Source organism: Etheostoma cragini, chromosome 10 (assembly GCF_013103735.1).
Source record: "Etheostoma cragini isolate CJK2018 chromosome 10, CSU_Ecrag_1.0, whole genome shotgun sequence".
In the NCBI taxonomy this organism is placed as follows: domain Eukaryota; kingdom Metazoa; phylum Chordata; class Actinopteri; order Perciformes; family Percidae; genus Etheostoma; species Etheostoma cragini.
In genome coordinates, this window is record NC_048416.1 from 17,739,958 (window position 1) to 17,758,136 (window position 18,179).

An 18,179-nucleotide genomic window follows, 5' to 3' on the forward strand; every position below is an offset into this window, starting at 1 on the left:
ACCATAAAATTCTCCTTCAGATACTCACCTCTATTGGACTATCAGAACCAGCAGTGGGATGGTTTAACAGTTATCTATTAGGGAGAACACAATGTGTGCAAGTAGATGGCGTCACTTCTGCCTTCTTAAATATTTCAAAAGGTTTTTATGATGATACTGTTGTCTGAATATGAGTGAAAGTATGTTTATGTATTTACATGTAATTGTCTGTCTATTTGAAACGTGCTGCTGTCACTTGCCAGGACACTCTTGTAAAAGAGATTTTTAATCTCAAGGAGTTTTTTTATCCTGGTTAAATAAAGGTTTGAATGAATTAATGAAAATTTCTTATATAAAGACATCTTACACTTTCAAGGGTGTTTTACCAGTAAACCCACTTCAAAAGACGGCCATTGACCTCTCTCCAAAACAACTACAATATCTGGAGTGACTGCAGTCGTTTTTTGTCAAAGTTAGTTTTAGTGCTTTGTCCCTTTTGTAAATACATTGCATACTAACCGGTCATGTTGTGCGGTTGCAGAGCCCATGACCGTACTGGTGGCATGCGGACCGTACACTCCCTCCGACAGCCTGACCTTTGACCCTCTGCTGGACCTAATCAGTGTCATTGTGAGGGATCGTCCTGATGTCTGCCTGCTGGTATAATTACTCTTTTTTTCTTTATCACAATGAGCATTTCTTCTACATGCAGATGGACTATACATACATACATACTGTATGTTGCAAGATGAACAAAATGCTTATATCTTTTTTTTCTGTCACAGTTTAGTAGCTTACAGTAACTCAGTTGTGATTTGGCTTCTTTCTCTTCTCCAGCTCGGGCCGTTTGTGGATTCCAGGCATGAACAAATTGAGGTACATCTAACAGTAGTAATTTTGTGTCTTTATACCAGAATACCCACTGCTCCTCGATCCAACGTTTTGCCTTTTAGAACAATCTGATTTGAACACTCAAAGTCAATACATTGCAATGTGAATTCCGTTTGGTCAACATATTAGTTACTTTTGTTCAAATCGATTTGATTGATCATGAATTGATGTGTCCATCTCTATTTCTGTCTGTTTCTCAAACAGAAAGCTCAGGTGACCGAGACATTTGACGCTATCTTCTCAAGATGTATGGAAAGCATTGTGGATGGCACCAAAAGGTGTGTCTCATATCTCCCTTACTTTGATACTATGATTCCATTATTTAAGCTTCTGCGGACCTTAAAGACCTTTTTTTTCTTCTTTTATCCAGTGTTGGCTGTCGCCTTGTGTTTGTGCCCTCCCAGAGGGACATCCACCATCATTTCATCTACCCGCAGCCTCCCTTCACCCTGCCCAACCTCAGCAAGGACCAGGCCCAGGTCAGAGACACAAAGACCTGAGTGTGGGATTGTACACTTAAACTAAACAAGTGTTTCTTGCTTGCTGATGAGCACATGCGACAAGATTGTGAGCAATCAATGGAAAGCCTCATTGTAACAGCATAGCATTAAACTGTAGGTTTAATGAGTTGCTGCTCTTAAAAGTCCCATGGCATGAACATTTTACTTTTATAAGGTTTATTTTAACATTAACATGCCTATGGTCCCCCAGTGGCTAGAAATGGTGATAAGTGTAAACCTGGGTATCCTGCTCTGCCTTCTGTGAAAATGAAAGCTCAGATGGGCCTATCTGGATTCTTGCCCCTTGTGAGGTTTGCCCTCACAGATAATTTGGCCCACCCATGAGAAAGAGACATCATGGCTTTCAAATGAGCAAAGTGGCAGTTGGTGAAGCCCCCCCCCCCCCCTTTCTCCTCATAAGTTACAGACTCAGAAATGGCACATACAGAGCTCATTGTGGGACTGACTCTAGTGGCTGTAATTCTGCACAAAGGCTGAATTTTGGGAAAGAGACTTCAGATACAGTATTAGGGGACCACTAAGGTCTGCATCCAAAGAGCACCATGTCATGGGACCTTTAAAGTAGGTCAGCTAGCAACAACTCTTTTTAAGACTTATTTTCAACAAGATTAGAATGATTACTTTAATGCATATGTCAGTCTTATACAGTGTTTTTCTTCCTACTCTGCAGCGTGTCACCCTGGTACCTGATCCCTGTACCCTGCTGATCGACGGTGTGACCTTTGGTTTGACGTCCACTGACATCCTGTTCCACATGGGCGCAGAGGAGATCAGCTGGTGGGGAAGATTTAAATTAATTTTCACATACCTACATCAAGGGCTGGGCGATATGGAGAAAATCTAATATCAAAATATTTTTGACCAAATGTTGATACCGCAAAGATATTGTTGTGTGGATTATTGGTGCTTTTACAAAATATTTACACAATGAGATTTTTGATAAATAATCATCAGTAATGTGGATATAATGACTAAGCTGGTAAATGCAAATAAAAGAAAATTTTTCTTATCTTACCAGCAGTCTTGTAAAATCAGAAAATGACATCACTTTCCTGTAATGCAGTCTTTAAAACCAGGAAAAGACAACACTAATGCCATATTACAATATCCCTAATCCAAGACAATATCTAGTCTTGATATCACAATATTGATACAATATCGATACATTGCCCAGCTCTACCTATATCCAACAATGGAGCTTGGTTGGAAAGGAATTTGAGAGGAAAATGTCTTAAAGAACTTTGTGTGATTCTTACGTTTTGTTCCATTATTCACATGAACAAAACTCTCTGCCACACTCTGGATTTCTCCTCAAACACTAGAAGCAGTATTTAATAATATTGAATATATATTTCAATGAATGGCATCATTGTATGGTGTTATGTTAAAAATTGTAATGTCTTGTGTTGCAGCGGCACTGGATCAGACAGATTTTCTCGCATACTGAAACACATGCTGACCCAGCGGAGGTATGAGTCCTAAAAGACTTCACTTGTTCTTTCTAGTTTTAAAGATGCTACAACATTAATACACGCCCATGCTTGTGTTTTTCCCCTCCAGTTACTACCCACTGTACCCGCCTGTAGAGGAGGTGAACATGGATTATGAGAAGTTCCAGAGTTTTGGGCAGATGCCGCTGACCCCCGACGTCCTCATTATTCCCTCTGAGCTGCGTTACTTTGTAAAGGTACAGAACTCGTGTTTCACATCCTCTACACATACATCTAGTCTAGGTATTGGTTAAGGGCTAATCAGTCCATTTAATCCATTGACAATATGAAAAGTACAGCTATGAGTTCAGTTTCATAATACAAAAACAGACCACACCATTTTAAGTTAATATAATAATATAATATGTCAAAGAAACAATTTAAACATCATGTTGACTTCTGGAAAGAATGCATTTATCTATTAACAATTCTCGAAAAGAAAAATGATTTAAAAATGTCACTAAAGGCAATACATTTAAGATGGGCAGTTTTCTGTTGGGATTAGTTTATATACATTATGTCTTTTAAAACCTCCTCTCGCACTGCGTTCAGGATGTGATCGGCTGTGTATGTGTCAATCCTGGACGGCTGACCAAAGGCCAGGTGGGTGGGACCTACAGCAGGTTGCTCATTCAACGCAGCGCCGCATCAGACAACGGGAGGAGAGTGAGCCCCTGTCTGGCTGCTCAGGTGGTGAAAATCTGAAAGGAAATCCATAATCGGATGCTGCTTTTGAACGCTGTGTGTAAAATATGTAAACAAAAAGCTTTGCTGTACTGTTGAAAGCATCTGGTGTATTTTTATATGGCAAACGTGTCTGTTTGGTGGAATATCAGTCACACAGACACAACAGCAATAACAATCTCTCTTCAATAAATTATTGTCACTCTTTGTAATGTTTTTTTGAACTCTTCTCTCACATCTACTGTTTGTCATGACATTATATCTGTTTTGTATGCCTCTGATTGAAAGTGAAAGAAACCTGCTGAAAAATCCTTTTTCTTTCATACTTCAAATTGTAGTCCAAAAATAATTTCTTAATATGTATATAAAGCAGTTTAATGCAGTAGAGTAATGGGTGGGTAATAGTGAAACATTTAGAGATCCATCTCTAATCGAACAGAAAACAAAACCATAAACATAAGTAGTTTAAATATAATTCTCAAATGTAACTAAATTGTGAGGTAAAGCTTTGGCAGTTGAGAGAAAACACGTTTAGCCATAAAAGTCGTCAAATTCATCAGAGTCACTTCGGTGATCCAATTTTGTTGATTTGTCCACTTGGAAAATCTCCACTTCACAAATTGCTGGAAAAGAAATGAAACCGATCAACATTTTCAAAAAGAGGTGTTTTTTTTGGTAGATGATCCGTCTTTTAATTGTAAAGACTGCAGAAACTGTACCTTTGGGTGTCACATCAGCTCTCAGGTCCTTTTCTCTGAAAACGCACAATAAAAAAGTGAGATGCTAATTTCTGGGTGTAGTATTTTTACTTAAGCAAAGTAAAATCAGAACTCACTTTTTTTTCTGTGATTGTTGAGGTGCAAGCAGATGCTCGACATCGTCACTGGAGTCATTCGAGCCATCGTCGGAGGATCCCATTTTACTCCCCCCCTCCTCCTCCACCTCATCATCATCATCATCATCACTTGCCTCCTCGGCAATCGTGTGTATCTTTTTAGATCTGAAACAAATTGCTTACAGTTCAGATGCTGTCGTTTGTGATTAAGATCATTTAATTAGTTAATCATCTTACTTGTCTTGTGGTGAGATGATACTGTCTTCTGAATCTCTTTCCTTCTCAGCTTCTCCTGTTTTGTCTCTTCTCTGCTCCTCTTCATCTGACTCTCCTTCTTCCGTGTTGTCCTCACCTTCTTCACTCTGGTCCTCGTCCACCTCTTCATCCTGAGAAGATGCAGAACCCTGTTGTGTGTTCTCCCCATCTTCATTCGTCAACCTGTCGGACAGTTTTTCTTTACGATTACCCTCTTCCTGTGACTCTTCATCCTGGTCCTCTGTCTCCTCTTCTTCCTCTGATTTATTCTTTCTTTCAGAAGCGTCATCATCATCCTCCACATCTCTCTTCGCTTTCTCTACATCTGTCTGATTCTTCTCTTTTTCTTCAGCGTCACTGTCATCTCCTAGATCTTCCTCATCCTTTTCTCTTCCACTGCTGTGTTCAGAACTGCTACTCTGCTCTTCCATTTCAGCTCCACCTCCTTTTTCAATCTTTATACTAACGCTTCCTGATTGCTTCTCTCTCCGGGATTCAGACTCCTCTCTATAGTTCTCAGATTTGTCGTCAGGACTTTGATTACCCACGTTTTCACTTCTGGACTCCTCAAGTTGATTCTGTAACTCCTCACTAGTACATTGACTCTCTTCTTTGTGACTCCCTGAGTCAACTCCCTTGCTTCCCTTTGCTACCTTCTCAGCCCTTGGTGATTCAGCAGCAAGCCCCCCACTTCTCCTCATCCCCCTACTAGTGCTGGTTCTGCCTTTTACTGATGAGTCGTCACTTTCTGAGCTTTGGGCCACAGTGACCGCAGCAATGACGATGCCACTGGAAGTCGTAGATGACCTTAAATGATCAATGGTTGAAAAACATGTAGAATAAGTATAAGAAGTTAGTGTATAAGGGAATTTGTTTTGTACCCAGAACCCCCCCCCCCCCCGCTCAGAGTTGGAGTATTTTCTTTTTTTTTTTGTGAAAAGTTGCTATGTTTTACCTCTTCAAGACCAGAAACTGAGGTTGAGGTTGAGGTATGCTGTGCTTGTACTCTCTTCTCTTTTTGAGTCTATCACAGTTAATTACTGATATAAATGTGTGTAGGAAAGAAAGTAATTCTCTCATAGTTCAAGGAATCAACTGTTGTAATTCTCCCAAAGTCCGATACTTTAAAGCTAGTTGTTTTACATATTATAGACAATATGTAGAGAGAATATTACTTACTTCTGAGAGCTGCATCTTTCTCTGTCTGAGGAGGAACACTGTGATCTTCCTCTGTTCTGCTTCTTCTTCCTCTTCTCTCTCACCGGACTGCTCTCACTGCTCTCTGCATGGCCATCTGACAGACGGACTGGACACAAAAATGACATTTTTTCCGACATCAGATTGAGGTGACTGAAAATATCTACGGAGGAAGATAACTGCATAAGATAAGATATATAAGTTCAACTTTTCACATTTTCCTTTCGCACCTGGTTTGATGTCCAGCTCCTGGGACGCATGACTGCTCCTGTCTCCACCACTTCTCTCTCTCTTTGAGCTCGGTGCTCGGCTTGTGTCAGCTTCCTCCCCCCCCGCCTGCGCCACCGCTGTCTCAGAAGGAGGCTCCTCCATGTACAGCTGACCCCACAGAGGCTCAGAACCTGAAGGGATCCCAGCCGCACCAGCAGCCCAGGACCAGTGGTAGTTTGGCTGCAGGGAAGCCCAGCCTGGAGGGTTTTGCCTGGGGCCGGGGTGGTGATGACCAAGTGTGGAGGCGAGATGGTCGAGCTGGAATGAGTGAGGATGTGGGAAGATACGTGGTGAGAGGAACGATGGAGGGACGTGAGAAGATCCCTGAGGTTGATAGGGCGCTCCGATATGAAGCCTAGCCGTCTGGGATTGAGGGAATGTCTGCCTGGAAGACTGCATATAGGGGAGATGAGGGGAGCCATCTTGGTTGGGGCTATTTTGGCTGTAGTGCTTTGGAGGTACGGCAACTTCTTTTGGCATTGTGGAAGGGCCTGCTAACAAAGATACTTATTACGTAAGCGTTTGTATGTGTCTCTGGAACACAACATTAACATTGAAGAGTAACAGTGAGTCACAAAAAATTAATATTCTTGTAATTTTTGTATTGTTGTAAGTGTAATTTTTTTCAAGTGTGAGTGAAGAGGAGGACACACCGTGGGAAAATGAAGGTCGATCTACAGAGGACTTTGTCACTTGGTCCTCTGTGTTCTTTAGACGTGACCTCAAATACTCGTCCATCCTCTGTTAAAGAAACGTTTTGACACATTTTGAGTTGCTAAGCATGCAGCAAAAGGTCAACAGAAATGCCTTTTACATGTATAAAAACATGTACTCTTTACATCCGGCAGATTGAGGTAGAAACGGTTACAATGATTATGATTAAGAGGCAGAGTGGAAAGTGCTGTTGTATTGCACATCCTCTAGTTTTGTAGTTGTTCAGTTAACCCTTTTTTGATTGTATGAAGAGAGTTTAAAGGATGAATTTTATACATCCTTTTTTGTATATTTTTGATGGCTCTCTTAAAATGAAAGAACCAGCTGTATGCTTTGGCCACAAACTTTGTGAATTGTGACTCTTAATTACTTGTACCTTCCTCCAAGCAGCCTGTGTTTTCTCCTCGAGCTGCTGCTGCCAGCGGGGGGAGCTCTCCTCCAAGTACCGTTCATACTCCTTCTGAAGGGGTCAAAGGTCAAGAAGAAGATTTAGCCCCAGAGCTTCAATGTGGCAGGGGTCCACAGATAGATATACAGATGGGAATTGTTTGATGTGTTTGTGTCTGTGCACCCGAATAGTTTTCATGGCAGCCGTGAGAGTTATCATCTCGCTCAGTGTGTCCTGGGCTTCGTCAAACTGCTGCAGTAGCAGCCTGTTGTGTTTTTGAGCTGTAAGCTCTCTCTCCTTCAGCTCCTGCCAGCGCTGCTGCAGATGCATTACCTCGCTACAGTCAACGCACACACAGCGTCAGAGATTCACAACATTTACACCAACATATACTATGATGCACATGCCTTTTGTATGTTGCACTTACAGCTGATGATGACTCTGAGGAGTTAAAAGGTCTGCTTGCAACAGTATAGGCCTGTTGACACTGTGAGATGAAGAGACATAAGTGCACCATAATGCAGCATCTTAACCTGTGACACACACACACACACACACACACAGTATAGGCTCCCTCTTAAGTACCCATACAGTCTATGTTAGTACCTCAGTATTAATAGTCTATTTAGTCTATTGTATTATTGTTTTACTGTTTAAAAAAACTCATGGCAGCATTCAAAGATCTTACCTTTTTTTTAGACTCTGCTCTCTTTGTTTTGTGAAGGTGTTTCTTTCTGTGCCTGTCAGATGTCCAAGAGACAGTATATTCTCCCTGGATGCAGCCATGACTGCCGGCGTTCAGTGGATGGAGAGATTATCATGGATTAAGGTCTGTGCTTTGGAGGGGGGGAGGGGGAAGGACAGGAGAAATGCTGCCCATTCACAAATAGGTGGGATAATGGGGTAAACAGTAATGAAAGTTTTAGATTCTTGAAACTTTATTGTCATTGTATTAACACATTGAAATTATGCTGTAAATCAGGTCAGCAGCAATAAAAATAAATAAAAAAAAGATTTAAAAGAAAAAAGGCATTGCAGATTGTACTCTAAAACTTTGCAGAGTTTATCAATGCCACAAAAATAACAAAGTTATTGAAACATTCACTTACTGTACATACAGGTCTGGTCAAAGTGTCCCATTAATCAGTATTTACAAATATATTGAAACCCATTGATATGACACTTCATTGCAACTTTATTCAGAACTAAATTCTACCTCATCGCAGGAGTGCAGAAAACATCCCTGTCCTGCCATCTGAGCATCTTCACTTATAATAAAACAGCAATTCTGTATTATTTAAGAGCATCACAGAAGAGGTATTATTAAGGGCCCCCAGATTTTCTATCACTGCCTCATGGATAAACCTATTTTAGCTATTGCATTAATGTGGTATCAAAGCAATATCCTCCTTAGGGATTGAAATGGCAGAGCCCATAAGTGGATTCTGGTTAGGTGGTGGGAATAGATTTCTTCTTTTTTTTCGTGTTTCTTTAAAGTTTCTTATGTTTCCCTTCAAACACAAATACACTGAGCAGAACAGGTGAAACAGCTGCAGGCTGAGCAGGGGGTATGTATGCGCAGGGGGTATGTATGCAATTTAAACACAAATAGGCAAAGTATAATTACATAAATTAATGTTATGTCATAATATCTAATTTATAATAAACCTGTCTTGCACAACCACAATGAAAATCTACATTACTTATTTTAATCTGTTTCAAAGGGGAACACGATCGTTCCCCCAGAGCGGAACCACAGTAGGTTGTTGCACCGCGGAAGTATTTTCATGTCACACGTTTTAGAAGAAGCTTCATTACACACCGTCCACCACCAGCCACTATAGCCATGCCACCAGCGGATCGTGGTAGGGATGTTTAATTTGTCCGAAAGTTTCATACTTAATTATAATTGATACCATGCGGTAAATTCAACCTCAAAAAGAAAACCAACAGAGCGGTTAATAGGTTAACTCATAGGGTTAACTAAGCTAACCAACGGTTACTACAGTGCGTCCGTCAAATCCGTCCTCGCCCTTTTGAGCCATCAAAGAGAGGTGGACAGGCAGGAAACATGACCAGTTTTGCGAGTCGGGTGTTTTTCAGGGTTGACAGGGTGTGTCGCCACCTCCCTGTGGTCCTCAACACATTCCTGGTCTTTTCAATCACCGGGGAGGTGAGCTACCTGGTGCTGGTCGAGCCTTCGCTGGAGGTGGACCAGAACAAGACGGTGTGGTCCGCCTGGTGGAAAGCGGTCCACCTGCTGGCTCAGTACTTCATGCTGGGAAACATCTGCTGGAACGCCCTGCTCTTCCTCAGAACCAGCCCCAGCATAAAGGGAGTGTTCCTGGGAGGACAGGGCATGGGCCAGGGGTGGAGGTAAGGAAGGAGCAGCAGCATACCGATAAAACATGACAAAAAAAGATGTGGACACCTCTGTCTACTGAAATGAACGTATCATTATTCTCCACCAGGGTGGACATTTGTCTTTGGCTCACCAAGTGCACAAGTGACAACGCTAAACATTAAAACAAACCCATAGATCATATTACACATTGCAGTACATGTCCATGTCTTTGGTTTAACCCTTGTGTTGTCTTCCCGTTAACCATGAACTTGTCCTTCCAGGTCAAAATTGAAAATTAACATTTTGTTTGTGTTTTTCTGATGTTTTTGTCGCTTTTTCTGATTTATTTGTCACTTTTTGCCTTGCTTTTGGCGCTTAAAAAAAAAACTGTGCTGGTTTCATTTTAGGTTTTACACTTGTTCTTGGAATTCATGGTCATCAAACCTCGTTTAAATCCAATTATGCATAAGGTTTTAGTTAAGAAGGCAGAAATTATGAATTATTTTGACTAATAGTTAAGATCAGAAGATGTTGGGTGGATCGCAGATGGGTATATGTCAAAGTTTAGTCTGGATACTGTTTTTAAAAGATGAATATTAAATAAAATACCCCAAAAATTCAACAAAAGTAATCATTAATTTTACTTGAATGTTGAATGGAATCATCCATGTTATTTTGGGGCAATTTGGTTAAAAGAATCCATATTTCTGATATAAAACACTTTGAAACTGGTCAATTTGACCCAAGGACAACACAAGGGTTAAACATCATCAGTCACTTTGGTGAGTTAAGAATTATGATGGCACTTTGGATGAAGGACTGCTTCAATAGATAGAAAGTATACTCTATTTTTATAGAAGCTCACCTGGCTGTCCAGAACTGTGCCGAGGTAAATGTTGTTTAGGAGAATCTCTGACTGTAAATAACAGTATTTTCTCTCTTTTTTCCCACACAGGTACTGCTATACATGCGAGACACATACTCCTCCTCGCTGCTCCCATTGCTACGACTGCAAAGTGTGCGTTCTGCGGCGGGATCACCACTGCGTCTTTTTTGGCCAGTGTGTGGGCTTCCGTAACTACCGCTACTTCCTGTGCTGCTTGTTTTTTATGTGGTCGGGGCTCCTGTACGCCACTCTGATGAATGCAGAGGTCTTCATCATCATATTGAAGGAGGGTGTGACTATGCACAGCGTTCTGCTGCTGCTCATACCCTGGATCATGCTAGTTTCAGGTAGGATCTGGTTTGTCCCATATTGGTATTCAATTTTACCGTCTATTCCTTGTAGCTGTGGCACTTACCACTGTTACTTATTCTGTACACACTCATTTTTTTGTAATTTTTGCACCTCAAAGATCGACTTATATATACTAAACTTTTAATTTTATGATAATTTCAATGGTTTTAAAAACTATTTAAATGTGACTTCACAAACACTTATATCATAGCAAATGCCATTGCTTTAAGTCAATTCAATTTAACTTAAAAAGTCCAATATCACAATTTTGCCCTAATTGGCTTTAAAATCTGCACAGCATCCTTAAATCCTAAATTTAGATAAGGAAAAAAATCCCCCCAAAGTAGAGTGAGGAAAATGAAAAATCCCCAGGGAAAAGCAAAAGATGAGGGATCCCTCCTCCAGGATGGACAGATGGATAGAAGATGTTTTGTGCTGCCTACTTCAATAAGTTCTTGTCTGCTCTACTTTCATCGGCCAGAACTCCCATGAGAGAAAGCACTGGCCAAAGTGTCCCATTAACCACCCACAGTGGTCTACAGGGAAAGTTGCATTCATAAATACATTTGGCTGACACTTTAAGAGCTGAATTGGGGGGTAGTAAAGAATGCAAAAAAATGTACAACATCAAAGGTTACTTTCCCCAAAGCTTTCTTTAACTTTAGTGCAGCATATGGTTTACGTATGCTCGTCCAACATCAGTTCAGTTGTTTTTTGTACAATGGATCCCGGGAATGTAACCAAATCTATTTCACGTGCAAATTTAAGCGAAGCTTTGATTTCTTTCACTGACTGGACTTTAATAAGTGCTGCTATCCCTTCTCTCCCCAGGCCAAGTCTCAGCACGTGCCTTTGCCTTTGCCTTCATCGCTGACACATGCGTGGTGGGCTTTCTCCTGGTGTCCGCCTTCTTCTTCTTCCATCTCTACCTTATGTTTCGGGGTCAAACCACAAGGGAGTGGTATTCGACACGCCGACCCTACAACCTCGGGCTCCTGGGCAACCTGCGCCACGCTCTGGGCCTTCGCTGGTACCTCTGCTGGCTTTGTCCACTCCTCCCGTCACCTGTCCCTGGAGACGGGATAAACTTCCAGGTCACAGGATCGCTGGAACCCACCCGGTGACAGCTGAAGATCTGAATAGGAACAGGTCGCATGTCCTTGCTTTAGTGGTGATGGTTTATGTTATCGGGAGCAGCAGCAGGGAAAATCACCTCAGTTCAAGAAGAGGCTTGGGATGGGAAGTAGCCGGTGTGTGGGTGTTTATGATGTTATTGGGTGTAACTGTCTACCGGTATTATCTCCGTAGTGTTTACCTGTGCTGAGACAAAGAAATGATGGGTCTACTCTGGAAGGTATATTGACTTTGACTTAAAAGTAATCTGTACTGTACACTCATTGCCTCAGAGTATTAACACATAAATTAGCATTGTACCACAGGAATATTGTGCCCTGAAAATATATGTAAACAACACTGAAACTGGAATGTATTTTATTGATCGTGAAAAATGTATGATTTTAAAATCCTTGTTAACAAGCACACGCAACTACAGACTACGACTCCTGGGCAGTCATCCTCTTGGGATGACAACTTAAATGGACTTTTCTTGTACTGATTATTTTGCCTAAGGTCATACAAATTTGGCTTGCACTGTTCCTCAATATCCCACAGGATTCTAAATCCGCAGCTGTGCGTTAGCTGCTCGGATCATGACGTGTGTTCCACTTATCTACATCCACTCCTGAGCTCCAGCTGAGTTTATTACACAGAGCTTTTTATTGTAAAATTTGTTGCACCAAGAGAGACGACGAGAGCACTGAGAGGGTGTTTACAAGAGAATTGCACATGGTGTAAAATCTAATGTTGCAATTCACAGACACAATTTAGTGAATACTTCATTTAAAATCTACTTTCACATTTCCCATAACCTTGTCTGTTTCTGTCAGTAATGTACTACAAACTAAACTGACAGTGTAACAACATGATGTTGTTACTGACTTGACTGCTGTGTTCCAATTCCCTACTACATACCAATTGTACACAGTATATAATGTATACTAATCTTTAGAACATCCTGTTTTTGTAATGGGTACATGGGAAATCATTACCTTTTTATACAATCGTTTGACACACTAGAATGAAAATGTTCTAAAAAAAATGTATAGTAATTTTTGTGTTCTTGGAACTGTTCAATCTCACTGTTTACAGTATGTAGAAGAGACTCCATACTCAAAACCTGCGTTGATTTAGTATATGGTGTGGGTTTGGGACACAGCTAACTGACACCAACTGGACTTATGTTACCTCGGTACAGTTTCTCTTCTTTTGCACACTTTTGCATCATTTTAGTTCATCTGGTCATAAAATGTAGTCATATATATAAACTACATTTTATGACCAGCCATTGTTGTGACATGAGCTTTTGTCTACACTGAATTTACGTTGCAGCAAAAAAAAAACGTTTTTTAAAAAGATTTTTTAATTGTTTATGTCTGCCTGTTTGTGCGCTATCATTTGGGCCACATCGTTTGATGTTTGGTTTTGCTATTCGAAAGTGTTTAAATAAATTGCTTCAAGTGAAGTATGGAAACATTGAAAAAACGTTAATGTAATTATTTTTATTTATTGTATTGTGTGTGTGTGTGTGTGTGTGTGTGTGTGTGTGTGTGTGTGTGTGTGTGTGTGTGTGTGTGTGTGTGTGTGTGTAGAGTTGTAAAATTTTGAATTTCGTATTTTGTATTTTCTGCAGTTCAAACTATTTAAAACATTGACGCTTGAGTAAACAGTCAAATCTACCTATTAAGCTTTTATTCTAATGCAGAGAACCCAACACAGACCATTTAATTCAATTTAATTAATCTTCTCAAACATTTCTAAACAGGGGCGCGTTCTGCAAACTGTACCGTTTTGCTACGGTGTAAAACATATTTTTAAAACGACGTCCATGGGGCGCAATGACGGACTGGCCATGCTGTATTTGTGCAAATGCCACGGCGGGCTTTTGATCCCAGGCCGTCACTGATGGTGTGAAACGGCGCGCTCTACACACACCGCTTTGTCTGGGCCGGGGCTGAATCTTTTTACAGTCACTGGGCTCAACCATACTGTTAATATACAGTCTGCTGTTGACTGTTAATATACAGTCTGCTGTTGACTGTCAATATACAGTCTATGGGCTGAACCAATGACTGTAAACAAAAAATAATAATAATAAAGGCCTGAAGGCGCACCCAGGTTAGTGCCAGGTGCATGGTAACCTAGCAACCCAGGCTTCCTGCGCTTGGTTTAGCAGCCAGAACCACAATTTAGCTGCTGTACTTTAGACCACAGTCTAACCTTATTAGTTTGGATTTACTCGCTGGTAAGGCATTTTTGTTGTATATTTTAAAGCGCATATAAGTATAAAACATTTGTAGTAGTACGCTAAACTTTGGTCTACTTGTATCCACGGGTGCTATGCTAGCTGAGAAATGGTAGCTAGCTAATGTTACTAGCTGTCAACAGGTATTGAAAAACCCTCATAATTTTCTCCATCACACATAACGTTACTTTCACATGTTAATTATTAGCATTTTAACTAAACAAGCTGATCAATGATAAGTTGTAGCTAACATTACCTCAGTTCTTTAAATAATGGGACTTTAACCAAAGTTAGATAACTCTAGTTAACAGCCTCTTTTATATATATAAATATGTTAAAGTGCCTTTAATAATAAAATGGAAGTCATTTCAATCCCAGAATCTCTTCTTTTTATTAGACAGGTAAAATCAGCCTTGGAAGGTTGAAAAATGGCGTAGATATTTTGGCGCTTCTCATTGCAGAGATTTCTGCTTTATGCAAATGTCTTAATAATTAATATATGTTATACGTGTAATGTTAATGTTTGTTAGATAAGTTAACAGCATCAGTCAAGTCTATCCTACATTGAGAGATGCACACCGTCAACACAGTTCAGTGGACCACAGTCATAAACGTTGTCAAAAATATATGTATTTTTCTTTTACAAATAAAGGCTGGAAGAAAATGGAAAATGTATCTTAAAAGTCGTGGGAGGGAGGAGTAAACCAGCAGGATGGATGTCACAGAGGAAAATATGTAAGTGATGTTCACTGAATAAACCCACACAGGGAAAAGTTGCAATGCACTCTATGGAACTAGATCTGGTGTGTGTTTTGGCATGTGCACATGCTAGTGTACGTGAATACACTTTGTATACAGTCATAATAGTGTGTGTGTGTGTGTGTGTGTGTGTGTGTGTGTGTGTGTGTGTGTAGGACACCAACGGCGATGCTTGAGAAAATAACGGAGCTGGATTATGCTCACAGCCAACAGAGGGACCTGAATGCTAAAATGAGGCAATGGCTGGATGTTGCAGATGATGATATGGCAATGCTGCGCTCAGAGAACGCCAACCTCAGAAAACAAGTGAAAGCGTAACTAGTCACACACAATTGTCCCCACTCAGTAACAGAAGACAACAGACATGTTGGCTTATATGTCTTTCATTTTCTATCTGTTTTGTCGTTATTTTTTATGTTTTTGTTGTGCCAGCCCTATCTTTGTTACTTGGTGTTTTTGAAGTTGTGCTTTAACATTAATGGGGGGAAATCAGTCAAGAGCAGGTAGATGAGTTTGTTTCTCTGCAGCCTGGAGAAGAACATCAGTGAAGCACAGCAGGTTGAAGCAGAGCCTTGCAGTTCCCTCCTGGCTGATGACCTCAATGCAAAAAGAGGCAGTGAACAAAAGATTCAGAAATTGGTGAGTAACCAGAAGGTATAAGAAGGCAAAGAAAAATCCTTGATGGTATCTAGTCTTACATTGCATTGATAAACAGCCTGGCACAGTGTTGCTTCAGGCAGAGTTCTGAGCTGCTAGAAACATAAATTAACATTCAAATGATTTGTGTAATTTTTTAGAAACCACTGTATCTTCGTCCTATCTTGTATTGATCAATGGTTTGTGTTACTGTAGTCTAATCCAGGTCGTGGGTCAATGTAAACCCCAGAAGTGAATGTCAAGGATTTTAGTTTTTAGGCAACCTTTGATAAGAAAAAGGATTATTCCTTTTTTTAAATTTCATCCATCAGTTTTTTTTAATTGTTACTTTGCATTTAATTAAAAATAATGGATTGCAAGTTTGTTGATATTTAATCATAAAATAGGGTAATACCAGCTAGGGTTTTATTACTGTACGGCACTTTAACAGCCATCTTATGGAGGTGTGACATCTGTGTTATATGTTATTTTTTCTTCCAAAACCTTATGCTAACTATGTTATCAACAATTCCAGGCTATTTTTGAGACTTAATTACATTCAATGCAGTTGCTATGCTACCCATATTTGTCAGACAGGGCAACTGCACAGTAGGATTAAATCTAAATATCAGTGCATTCATAGTTAGTGAAGTAAATCAGATACATTACAGACAACATAAATATATATGTTGTATATTTACATATGGTAACCCTTCATGTTGTGTTTTCATGCAGGAGAAGGAGTACACCATGATAATGGAACATAATAAGAAGCTAATTACTGAGGTTTGATATCTGTTACTTTTCACATAGCACTATGACCTGTCATCATATACTACCGTAGTTAGAAGAGATACAGACATTTCAAAATAATTGGCACATTTAAATGTTGTTCGGACTTTTTCAGCTCAAGATCCTCCAGCAAGAGAGAGACCAGGACAAGATTGGCCTGAGCAGATTCAAGCTTTCACTTCAAACCCTGGAGGTAACACAATAGATTCCACTTAAAATGTTTTGATTATTTCTTTTTCCCCATTCAATCTAGCAGTGTTTGCATTAGTCATGTCACATGGTCAAACAGCTTCTTATTTGTTATATTGTGTGTTTCTTCAGTGTAGCATGGGAGAGGCTCAGTTAGGGCTGCTCAAAAGGGATGAGGTTATTCATCAGGTAGGAACACAGACAACAGCGACGTAAAGATGGATCTTTCTCTTAGGACTTCAACATGAATATCTTGACAGTTCTTTGTCTTTTTAATTATTTTAACATCAAATTTCTTCATGTGTGTTTTAGAAAAACTTGCAGTTAAAGCACTTGGAGGAGGCCGTAGAAGAGTGCTCCAACATCATAAAGGTAAAGATATTCTCAACCATTTCTATCCAGTTAAAAAAGCAGAAAGAGCAATATTTACTCAGCAACTGACCGCTCTCATATTAAGTCTCATTGTTATGATCTGTGGAAGTGTGTCTGATCATGTTTCCTTGCTCCAGGATCTCAGGCTGACAAATCAGAAGCTCAGTGAACAGTTGGAGAACAGACTGGATGAGGCCTCATTGTAACTCTGAAACATTATATCCTTTGCTCTAAATGTACATCATGATGTACACTGAGTGGTGTGTTTGCAATCATACTGTACTCTGTGTCTGCTGTTAAATTCTAGCGCTTTTGTGAATGACCTGATGGCAGAAAAGGAAGGATCGCTCGGTCCCGCTATGTCCTTCGCAGAGGAAATGAATCTGCTGGCCTCTTCAGCTGAAGTGAAAACCAACATGTCAGACTCCACAGATCTTAGACATGTATGACCCCTCCCTCCTGTGTGTAGACTTTTAAACATGAGAGACTGTAAATATCACTCAGTTGCCAGTTTATTATGCTCACCTGGATAAAAGTAATGCAGTCTTGCAATAAATCCAGTTTGTGGCAACTGGGTGTAGATTTAAGTTGTATTACCCTGTACTTCCACAAGTGACCACTAGAGTGTGCCACTGTAAATCCAAAGACTGGATGTTGAAATGAGGGGATTAGTGATGTCTGGTACTCTATGTGCAGGAAGAATTTGAGGTGGAGGAGCTGCCAAAGCCTCAAAGTGCCACAGTAGATCTTCAGACCAAAAGGTACTGAAGTTTTGCATTATATCATAATGGCTCTGAATCATATTTTGTTACCTCTTTCATAATCGTCCCTCTGGTTTCTTCATTGTCTAAGGTGTGCAGGTGTCTTGGAGACAGCCTTCCAGAGAGCAAGACTCTTTCTGCTGTTTGTCATCCTCACCGTTTCGGCCCTTGTGGCTTCAGGAAGCTGTACAGGAAACTTCTTTTCCATCAACACCTTGTGGAGTGGCGCACGCCTGATGTTACAGCCCTACTGCAGTGTGCAATACGGGGCTTTACCTCCTATTTGACTTAAACACTTCCACTTATAAACATGTTAACTCTTTTTGGCTTATTGTTGTTTTTTTTGTAGCTGAAAATGTTTTCTACTAGGCAGATCATTGGGCTAATGGGTTTATTAAATAGTTTATGTTTTGCGAAATACTAGCCTACATGAAATGTGCAGTGGGATATAAATCATTTTGCCCATTTATTAGGAGTTTGTGCACTGATTTAAAAGAAGAGATG

At 40.2% G+C, this 18,179-nt stretch overlaps 4 protein-coding genes across 10 annotated transcripts in view; 3 read left to right on the forward strand and 1 right to left on the reverse strand.

Annotated features, from left to right (window-relative positions):
- The window catches only part of pola2 (polymerase (DNA directed), alpha 2), a 7,780-nt gene extending 4,008 nt beyond the window's left edge, over nucleotides 1-3,772 (forward strand). Inside the window, exons 11-18 of the mRNA XM_034883212.1 lie at nucleotides 521-639; nucleotides 817-855; nucleotides 1,075-1,148; nucleotides 1,241-1,349; nucleotides 2,062-2,168; nucleotides 2,804-2,860; nucleotides 2,952-3,078; nucleotides 3,434-3,772. Coding sequence (XP_034739103.1) covers nucleotides 521-639; nucleotides 817-855; nucleotides 1,075-1,148; nucleotides 1,241-1,349; nucleotides 2,062-2,168; nucleotides 2,804-2,860; nucleotides 2,952-3,078; nucleotides 3,434-3,586 — 785 coding nt within the window. The 3' untranslated portion in view covers nucleotides 3,587-3,772. The remainder of the gene's footprint in view (nucleotides 1-520; nucleotides 640-816; nucleotides 856-1,074; nucleotides 1,149-1,240; nucleotides 1,350-2,061; nucleotides 2,169-2,803; nucleotides 2,861-2,951; nucleotides 3,079-3,433) is intronic.
- Nucleotides 3,773-3,788: 16 nt separating this feature from the next.
- LOC117951493 (protein starmaker-like) lies at nucleotides 3,789-8,043 on the reverse strand. 3 transcript variants are annotated; one of them, XM_034883211.1, is made up of 11 exons: nucleotides 7,913-8,043; nucleotides 7,652-7,711; nucleotides 7,408-7,561; nucleotides 7,213-7,296; nucleotides 6,776-6,863; nucleotides 6,083-6,616; nucleotides 5,835-5,961; nucleotides 4,638-5,462; nucleotides 4,401-4,565; nucleotides 4,285-4,319; nucleotides 3,789-4,188 (listed from the first exon to the last, which is right to left on the reverse strand). In XM_034883211.1, the coding sequence occupies exons 1-11, from the start codon at nucleotides 8,008-8,010 to the stop codon at nucleotides 4,097-4,099; spliced, it is 2,262 nt and encodes a 753-aa protein (XP_034739102.1). In that variant the 5' UTR covers nucleotides 8,011-8,043; the 3' UTR covers nucleotides 3,789-4,096. The 3 variants fall into 3 exon arrangements, with proteins under 3 accessions (XP_034739102.1, XP_034739101.1, XP_034739100.1); XM_034883210.1 differs by having other exon boundaries at nucleotides 3,789-4,319; nucleotides 6,083-6,613; XM_034883209.1 differs by having other exon boundaries at nucleotides 3,789-4,319.
- A 969-nt stretch (nucleotides 8,044-9,012) lies between these two features.
- On the forward strand, nucleotides 9,013-12,952 carry zdhhc24 (zinc finger DHHC-type containing 24). The gene is made up of 3 exons (XM_034883223.1): nucleotides 9,013-9,600; nucleotides 10,524-10,801; nucleotides 11,637-12,952. The coding sequence occupies exons 1-3, from the start codon at nucleotides 9,296-9,298 to the stop codon at nucleotides 11,927-11,929; spliced, it is 876 nt and encodes a 291-aa protein (XP_034739114.1). The 5' UTR covers nucleotides 9,013-9,295; the 3' UTR covers nucleotides 11,930-12,952.
- Nucleotides 12,953-13,966: 1,014 nt separating this feature from the next.
- Nucleotides 13,967-17,998, forward strand: LOC117951498. Of its 5 annotated transcripts, XM_034883218.1 has the most exons (13): nucleotides 14,013-14,166; nucleotides 14,743-14,746; nucleotides 14,858-14,901; nucleotides 15,081-15,239; nucleotides 15,450-15,564; nucleotides 16,297-16,347; nucleotides 16,469-16,546; nucleotides 16,675-16,731; nucleotides 16,855-16,914; nucleotides 17,052-17,116; nucleotides 17,222-17,357; nucleotides 17,611-17,675; nucleotides 17,767-17,998. In XM_034883218.1, exons 3-13 carry the CDS (start codon nucleotides 14,879-14,881, stop codon nucleotides 17,960-17,962), a joined length of 1,005 nt encoding a protein of 334 aa, XP_034739109.1. In that variant the 5' UTR covers nucleotides 14,013-14,166; nucleotides 14,743-14,746; nucleotides 14,858-14,878; the 3' UTR covers nucleotides 17,963-17,998. The 5 variants fall into 5 exon arrangements, with proteins under 5 accessions (XP_034739112.1, XP_034739110.1, XP_034739109.1 ...); XM_034883219.1 differs by lacking the exon at nucleotides 14,743-14,746 and having other exon boundaries at nucleotides 13,974-14,166; nucleotides 14,819-14,901; nucleotides 15,453-15,564; XM_034883221.1 differs by lacking the exons at nucleotides 14,743-14,746; nucleotides 15,081-15,239 and having other exon boundaries at nucleotides 13,967-14,166; nucleotides 14,819-14,901; nucleotides 15,453-15,564.
- The last annotated feature ends 181 nt before the right edge of the window (nucleotides 17,999-18,179 follow it).

Coding starts and splice junctions, on each gene's coding strand:
- zdhhc24 (XM_034883223.1), top strand. CDS start 9,296: ATGACCAGTTTTGCGAGTCGGGTGTTTTTCAGGGTTGACAGGGTGTGT. Junction 9,601..10,523: donor GGCATGGGCCAGGGGTGGAG/GTAAGGAAGGAG, acceptor TTTCCCACACAG/GTACTGCTATACATGCGAGA. Junction 10,802..11,636: donor CTGGATCATGCTAGTTTCAG/GTAGGATCTGGT, acceptor TTCTCTCCCCAG/GCCAAGTCTCAGCACGTGCC.
- LOC117951493 (XM_034883209.1), bottom strand. CDS start 8,010: ATGGCTGCATCCAGGGAGAATATACTGTCTCTTGGACATCTGACAGGC. Junction 5,463..5,834: donor GAAAGATGCAGCTCTCAGAA/GTAAGTAATATT, acceptor TGATCATTTAAG/GTCATCTACGACTTCCAGTG. Junction 4,320..4,400: donor CAACAATCACAGAAAAAAAA/GTGAGTTCTGAT, acceptor GTGCGTTTTCAG/AGAAAAGGACCTGAGAGCTG.
- LOC117951498 (XM_034883218.1), top strand. CDS start 14,879: ATGGATGTCACAGAGGAAAATAT. Junction 15,240..15,449: donor CTCAGAAAACAAGTGAAAGC/GTAACTAGTCAC, acceptor TTTGTTTCTCTG/CAGCCTGGAGAAGAACATCA. Junction 17,676..17,766: donor GTAGATCTTCAGACCAAAAG/GTACTGAAGTTT, acceptor TCATTGTCTAAG/GTGTGCAGGTGTCTTGGAGA.